The 8,292-nt window shown below is 37.8% G+C and overlaps 1 protein-coding gene across 1 annotated transcript; it reads left to right on the forward strand.

Annotated features, from left to right (window-relative positions):
* The first annotated feature begins 3,001 nt into the window (after window positions 1-3,001).
* Window positions 3,002-5,012, forward strand: LOC308403101 (uncharacterized protein). Its single transcript, XM_080892351.1, has 5 exons — window positions 3,002-3,310; window positions 3,633-3,856; window positions 4,032-4,179; window positions 4,285-4,394; window positions 4,628-5,012. Exons 1-5 carry the CDS (start codon window positions 3,112-3,114, stop codon window positions 4,934-4,936), a joined length of 990 nt encoding a protein of 329 aa, XP_080748477.1. The 5' UTR covers window positions 3,002-3,111; the 3' UTR covers window positions 4,937-5,012.
* Window positions 5,013-8,292: the final 3,280 nt, after the last annotated feature.

Raw genomic sequence — 8,292 nt, forward strand, 5'->3', positions numbered from 1 at the left:
TAAAAATTCTCTGTGGCTTCATAGATGACTCCATCTACAAATATATAAATTAATCTATTAAACATACAGCACGCTTTCTCTGATCACGTTTTAGCTTCTTTCTATTGAACTGCGACCATGCAGAGAACGCCGCCGCTTCCAATGAATGACACTAACGTCAACATTACAGGTGCGGCTGCTTATATTTAGCTTTGTCAAACAACTGTTTGCTTTCTGAGCACATTTTCCACACAATAAGCAGAGTGACAGATTGAAGGCTTTGGTTTGATATGTTTACAAGTGTCACATCACCTTAGCAGCAGACAGAAGTGCGTGTGTGTGCACGTTTGTGTTTGTGTGGGATTGTCATATGCTGCCATGTCAGATCCTGGGACATCTGTCATAAAAGATATAGCGCCGTTCCACTTCGTTCCATTTTAAACCAAAAAATCGTAAAGTGCAATTGTACCTTTAAGCGCAGACACAAAAATATAGCGAACTGTCACAACTTCCTCTTTGTAAAACTTCAGCTGTCTATATTCATATCCTGCCTGCCCGACTGGCACATCTGCCACGGAGGCTGCAGCTTCCGTCGGAGAATCAGGACAAAGTCAGTCAGCTGTTCCCCTGTAGACATGCACACATTTAGCTGTCTTTGACTTTTTCTGTCAGTGTTACACACAGAGCTGTGTGAGAAACAAGGACGTGCGATCCTTGGCCGATAGCCAGTGTCAATCCTGATGACTCACAACTCACACTGATCTCACAGCTCCTCATTGGTACTTGGCCAGGTACAGTATGAGCCCAGTTATATATACAACGAGAGAGAGAGCTCATCTGCCTTGATTCAATAATGAGATATTTAGGTGATATTTCCAAAAAAAAAAAAAATCCCATACTGAAATTAAGAAAATGATCAAAGCAATCAAGTAGGAAATATTCTGGGAATATAATAAAACATTTGGTAGCACATTTGGATGTAATTCCTCTGTAATTAAATGGAATTTTAACGTGTTTGACACCAATGACATGATATTTAGCGACACATTTTACTAGGGAAGATGAATGCACTCTATAATACGGCCTGTGCTCTCAGGAGTATACAGCGCATGTGCGGAGTAAGTAAATATCGTTTGTTTTCTCACTAAATTACCAAGAATTTACACAGTACCTAAAATTGTTTATTTAAAACTACTTACAGTATCATCTCTATCGCCTTTCCTGTAAAACACACAGAAGCTAGGCACTACTTACAATTATTTCTGCTCTGTTTAATTATTTCTTCTTTCTTGTAAAACACATTAAGTTGTGCAATATGTACAAATTATTACAAATTATTCTGTATAAGTAATTTGAAGTACTGTGTGCCTCCATTCCTGTAAAATACCTGAAGTTATGCAATACTTAAAATGACTTAATCGTTACTTAGTTACAGATTAAATTTACTTATATTACAATTATTCCTTTGTTTTTCTGTAAAAAACAAAAAAAAACTTATTCCAGTGTTCACAGCTTTAAGAATTTGTAGGTAAATATAATTGCATCATAATTTCAAAGAAAATGCATTAGAATTTCATTTAAATACAGTGGAATTTAGTTGCAGGCTGTATTTTAAATTCTTACTAAAATATATTTCTTTCTTTCTCTGTATCCACAATCTATCCACTGTGTGAGTGGATAGATTGTGAGCTCCTCTGAGGGTCCTAACCCATTTACCAGCTCTGCTGCATTACCGACTGACACATCTGCTCCTCATCATCTAATCGCTCACCTGCTGTTTTTCAGGACCGGCTCATCCACCCACTCACCACCAGAACATTACAGCAGTAATAGTGGTAGCACTTTCAGAGGGTTTCATGCTCTGGTTCTCCCTTGTGTTCTGAATCTCTCGTGTCTGTCGGTCAGACCTGTCTCTCCAAGTCAACTCACCTGGAAACAAGGCTCTGTTTACCCTGGAATCTGCTCCTCAGTTAACTCTAAACGCCTGCTCACTATTTTCACTTCAGGCCACTTGATTTCAAATTCTCTGACTCTGTCCCTTCGAGCTGGTCTTTGCTGTCTGCATCCTGTCTTTTTAAGTCCATGGTTTTCTGTGCTTTTCTGTGCTTACTGTTGGCGACAGCTGTTAAGTTCAAATTACAAACACCATGACTTTTTTAGGGCATTTTTGTGGCATTGTTATGTCATTAGTGCGCAAGAAAATTTGATATTTTCAGATATCTGATATCGGATCAATCCCTTTATGCATTTCATTTTCAAGTCTCTCTTTACACCAGAAAGGTGTGAGATTTTGTGTGCAGAAATACAAATTCATTTATAGTCTGAACTGTCAGCAGCTGGCAGGTTCAAATGATGTGAGAACTCTCAAAGACTTGACACTTCTTGTGGTGCAACTAGAGTGTGAAGGCTGCTCTGGAAAGCTTTCAGTGTTAGATTCCATGATGGAATTACATCATCAGCTTGACCACCTTGAACAAAAATGCATCTCTGTCTGAAGCTCTAATTGAGATACAATCAGTCAGAACAGATGAACAACAACGGTTTGTTTTTTTTCGCACAAAACATTTTCATCAGTGTACACAGTGAAAAGTCTGACTTCCTGGAAAAGAATAAGGTGAATAATCAAATTGGGTTGCAAAGATAAAAGATGAAAGGCAATGTACTATTCTGCGGCATCCTGCATAATATATGTGATGCCCTTCTACAGGGCGGAAATTGTCTTTCTAAAAATATTAACGGAATAAAGGGAAATTTGTTTGAATGGGCAGCTGAAAATGATTGCATGTCCCTAATAACCACAATGCTTTTTTTAATTATAGATTAAATAAAATTCTATATTATATTTATAACTGAACTGTTGTATAACAAACTATTTTAGAACTAACTTTTATAAGTGAGGTTTGAGAAAAATAGAACATAGTGTCTTGGGTTTGGTACATTTTATAATTCAAGGTTTATTCTCATGTATACACTGCAAAAAACGATTTTCAAGAAAGTAAAAAAACCCTTGTTTATGTGAGTGGGTAAGTAGCATTTGCTCAATACCACTCTGTGTTAATCATGAGTGATGTATCTTATCATCTTTTAATTTTTACCGTTTGTACCTGTTAGGAGCATGTTGCTAAAAAGCTAATGAAGAGACTCTCCAATGTCAAAAGTCCAAGGAAGGGCAAAAAACCTCCTGCGAAGAAGCCAAGAAAGGATGGGAATGAAAGCGTTGCAAAAAGTGACAGCAGTGGGGAGTCCAGTGCATCAACTATTATTCTAGATAAATCACCAGTTAGATCGATGGGCACCCCAGTGCACCACCAGGATGGCAGTGATGAAGAATGTAAGTATAATATAATGCACCCTCTTATTACAGCCTGAGTGTAAATGTGGTTTGGACGATACTTTTTGTTTTTTTGTTAAAAATTCTGCTAACAATGGAACACAACTACTTCACTGTTTATCTTGGAATCTTTGTGTTCCATTTAATAGTGACAACTTCACAGGATTAATGAACAATTTTAAGATAGGTGGTTAGTTAATTTGTTGATCTAATTTACAGAAATATTTTGGTATTTTTGTATTATTGTTTTGCACCAATAACAGATATATAAAGCCTTACTGTGGCAATAAATGATTTACACACCTCTGCTCTGTGTGTTTAGCTGGTTCAGCTGACTTCTTTGACAGCCAAAAAACCCAGGCAAGACACTACAAGACACTTCAAGAAATATACAAGACCAAAAAACCGAACAAAGCTGCTGTTACCCAACTGCTGAACCTGGAGTTTGAGTCTAGAAGACAATTCATTAACTCTGATGCTATAAAGGAGCAGGACAGAGCAGTGAAGATACTAGAGGCATATCCTTGTTTCAGAGAACTGGACCATGTAAGCAGCACTTATTTCTTTTAGCCATCCTGTTATTCCTTTGGGGACATTTTGATATGATTTTCAAATTTCTTAAATACTGGCCCTCATGTTTAAATTGTTATCACTTATTGTCAAGACCAGATACAGAGCTAGACAGATCTATCTCAGTTGGGTTTCTGTCTGTATTTTTCAGGTCCTTGATGAGCTGCGGAGAATTATTCAACCATCCAACTTGAAATACATTTCTGAGATGAAGGATAGATGGGAAATCTTCTACTCGAAGGTGCAGTTTTATGGTGTCATGAAGAAAGTTATGAAGCCGCCAAAAACTTTGGATGGAGGTAATGCTACAGTATCTTGATTTGTCTACATTTATGCTTTGCAGATTACATTATTTGCAATGCTTAATGGTGTTGCCCTGTCTTATTTTTCTTTTTTCAAACCAGTGGAACATGCAGCAGCTGTGTTCAGAGCCCTTCCCGTGCTTTTCCCTTCCAGCACAGTATCACCTAAGAAGCTGGGCATCTGTAGTGAGGCTTTTTTCCATGTCCTAAAGGTAAGGCTGCAATATTCTATGTGTATATATTGTTGAATTTTGCAGTTACTCATGTTTTCATTTTATATATTTTACTGTGGAGTCAGTCAAATATTCTTAAAGTTCAGATCCCCATAACATGTTGATGTTAATAAAACCTACAAAAAAAAGTTGATCTATTTTAAACTGTAATGCAACTCAAAAATTGTATTTCTTACGGTCTTGTTCTAATCCTCTTTTTTTCTGTCATGTAGACTTCAGAAGACCCTGAAGGCTACCTGCGTCAGCGACCCCTGGCTTGTCCAGTTCTGCTTGTCTCTGAAGGCAACTGCATGATAGCTGTTGGAACCACACCAGTGAGCACTTTTGACCGGAAGGATCTTAATGAGGGACTGCTCTATCTGATGGCATATTACTATGCCCTCCACCTCACATATCCAAAGTGCATTTCCACGCTGCTGTCTGTCTTGCAAACTGAAATACTCAAAGACTCCATCCATGACCGAGATTCAACCCCCTCTTACAGGAAGGCGCTTGGTGAGTGGAAGTCATTCATTGAGTGAGTCTCTCAGATGACAGACTCCATCTGCCTTGTTTATCAGACTCAGTGTTGGTCAGTGAGGTTGTTTTTTTTCTCTCTAGAAAAGTTGTTCAAATGTAAAACACATGTTTGTTTGTGTGGTCGTTGAACTTGTTCTTCTAAAATGTTATGTAATATAGGATTTGAAATAGTGATTGTTTTAAGCTTCAGCAAAAAATTTTTTTGATACCAGCCATGAGTGTGTTATACTGTTATTATTCATGTTAAGAGTATCTGGAATATGCACTTCTTATATTGGCCATGTTACACAGTACCCTGCTGAAATGTATAATTTTAGACATGATTCTCCTGGAACAGACCTCAGTGAGTTACTGACCCATTGCTGTGTCAATAAAAGCGCAAAATCTAAGAGTGCTTTTGCTGTCTTAATTTAAGATGAATTCCCTTATTTTTAGTAGCTTTTTGAAGAGATGGTGTCTTATTCTCAGGAATTTTTGCTGATTATTGTTCTCAGAGTCGAAACATAATTCTTATAGTTAGCTCAATCAAGAAAGAAACAATTCAGTTTTAAGAAAATTTGTCCTATAGTAAGGTGTTTTTTTTATGTGAAAAATCTAAATTAAGGTGTCGAATCTTAAAGTAAGCAAATAATTCTTGAAAACAGCTTGTTCAAGAAAGCATAATACTCAGTTTAGGTACAGATTTTCTAAATATCAAAGTATCTTTTACTTATAATAAGTCATATTTTCTTCAAATAAGCATACATTTTAGACAATTTTGTCTAGTTAAAAGGCATATGGCAGTTAGATTAATTTGCTAGTTTTAAGAATTCTAGTCAAGCAACTTTTGCTTACCCCATTGGCAGATTTTTTTGCTCAAAACAAGAAAATTTTGTCAGATTTAAGAATATTTGGCTTGTTTCAAGTATAGCTGTTTTTGCAGTGTAATACAGTGTTTTTGTATTGTTCTAAATACCTTTTTTTTTTACTCGTACATGTACTGTATGACCACAGTTTATCATTGGGAGATTGGTCATCAAGAAAGGGAGATGGTCAGCAACAATATCCCCCACACCATCACACCACCACCAACAGCGTGAACTGTCTACAAGGCAGGCTGGATCCACGCTTTTATGTTGTTTACACCAAATTCTGCCTACTATCCAACTTTCAACTATTATCAAATCTTGGTGAGCCTTTTATGAACTGTAGCCTTACGAGTGGCACCAGGTGCGGTCTTCTGCTGTTGTAACCCATCTGTTTCAAATGACTGAAAAAGCCAGCAAGTGATTATTGGGTGGATGCCGTAGGCATCCACACTATTGAGATCCTGTTTCTCTTTATTCTTTATCCTTTATTATTCTAGTTGCTCCGTTTCTTTGCCGCTTAACTACTCCCTCAGTTTTCAGCCGATTTTTACCATTCAAACTCTAAACTGTTCTGCTATTTCTGCTTTCGACTGCTATATCTTTTGGTACTTATTACTATTATACTTTTTAAAATATTACACTTTTTTCCTTTAATTTGTCCCATTGAAATGAATGGGAAACTTCTACAATTCTGCTAAAACTTGCTTGTCTTTGAAACTTAACTACTTCCTCATACTTTCACCTAGAAACTCCATTCAAACTTTAAAACGTTCTCAGATGATTGGGCTATTCCTGTGTGATTCAGCTTTTTCATATCTGTTACCGTTTTCATGTAATGACTCTTTAAGTTTTCAGTTACAACTTTGTGATTTTTCAGAAAATACATGTGTTGCTATGGTTGCTATGCAATTAACTCCCACTGCACACTCGTCCGTTCTGAATTTTCTCTTCATGTCTGAACAACTCCTTGCTACTCGCTCAATTTCCACTCAACTTCCACAAATTATACATCAAAACGTAGGTATTTTTGCTGGCTTTAAGACAGTGTCACTATAATTATTGTGAGAGTTACGTTTTTTTCACAATTTGCCTCGAAGTGACACATGGTCTAAAAACTCCCCATTCAAAGTCTATGGGGAGGTTGTGAAACTCAGAGCTGAAATACTGAAACTGAAGGCATTTTCAAATCGTCATATCTCCTTAACGAAGCAAAGTTAAGACATGAGGCTTGTCCCTGTATATCTTCAGACACTCCTGACACTCACAATTCAAGAATTATTTTCTCACCTATTACCGTTCTGAGATGAGTTAGACTTGTTTGAGGGGTGGAAATCTGTCCTCCTCTCATTTTTCAAATTCCGAAAATGAAGCCGTTTCTTCTCTCGTCATATCTCCGCGACGGAGATACAAAGAGCTATGTAAATCGCAGTCAAAGTACACCAAAGTCCGCTGATTCACCCAGTGCAAGAATTATGCTTCTATCCCACCTAGTTTTTGAGTTACACGACGTTTTGTAACTCCAAAAAACGGCGTTTTTCGCGTCTCACCGCGATCTAATTCTGACTCCTCATCACCCTTTTTTTCAAAGCGCCCGCCCCCTTAGAGGTGGCGCGATTGGTAATGACACCGCTCTTCAGACCAGAGGTCGTGGGTTCGATTCCACCTTGGCCCACATGTTTTTTTTTTAACTACAAATTTATACACTATCACAGACCGGTAATTCATATTGATAATTTATTACAATTCTGCAAAGTTTAATGATTTTAGCAGCTTTTCTAATATGGACCTCAGATTCTGGTTAACAGTCTATGGCAGAAATACATACAAGTACACAGCCTGATGAAGCAGACAGAAGCAGTACCTCTGATTGGTTCCGCAGTTTCACCTCTTATCAGCACAAATCTCACCCTCTTCTGCTGTTTTCACCTCTTTTCTGCTAATTTGAGCTTCTGTTCCACAGTGCACTCAGCCTCTTCTGCTGTTTTCATTAGAATTTTAAGCTTTTCCACCTTTTTTCAGTTACGTGAGAACCAGTTTGGCTCAATGAGTAGCTGAAAAATATCAGCCTCTTCTGCTGTTTTAGCAGGATTTCAGAGTTCAGCTTTTTCACTTGTTTTAAGCACAAATTTCAGTTTCTTTACCTCATTTCACAACAAAGTTCTTCCTCTTCACCTCTTTTCTGCTAATTTGAGCTGCTGCTCCACAGTGCACATTTTCCCTCTCATCATATCTTTGCTTGTGACCAGAACTCATTTGGCTCAGAGGGTAGGGCATCTGTCGTGAGACCCGGTGGCAGAGGTTCGAATCCTACCTGTGACAGCTGCTACACATGTTCACTGCTTGCATGCGCTCTGCTTTCTTGACACTCTCCAGTGTGTCATTACACATACAGCCATCTTCAGCAAGCACTTCTGCTTCTACACTTCTTTTCAACTCGGCTTTTTGCTTCTTTACCTCTTTTCAGCAGAAATTATTCCTCTTCACCTCTTTTCTGCTAATTAGAGCTCCTG

Source organism: Rhamphochromis sp. 'chilingali', assembly GCF_963969265.1.
Source record: "Rhamphochromis sp. 'chilingali' genome assembly, chromosome: 9".
Taxonomy (NCBI): Eukaryota; Metazoa; Chordata; class Actinopteri; order Cichliformes; family Cichlidae; genus Rhamphochromis; species Rhamphochromis sp. 'chilingali'.

Coding starts and splice junctions, on each gene's coding strand:
- LOC308403101 (XM_080892351.1), top strand. CDS start 3,112: ATGAAGAGACTCTCCAATGTCAAAAGTCCAAGGAAGGGCAAAAAACCT. Junction 3,311..3,632: donor GGATGGCAGTGATGAAGAAT/GTAAGTATAATA, acceptor CTGTGTGTTTAG/CTGGTTCAGCTGACTTCTTT. Junction 4,180..4,284: donor GCCAAAAACTTTGGATGGAG/GTAATGCTACAG, acceptor TTTTCAAACCAG/TGGAACATGCAGCAGCTGTG.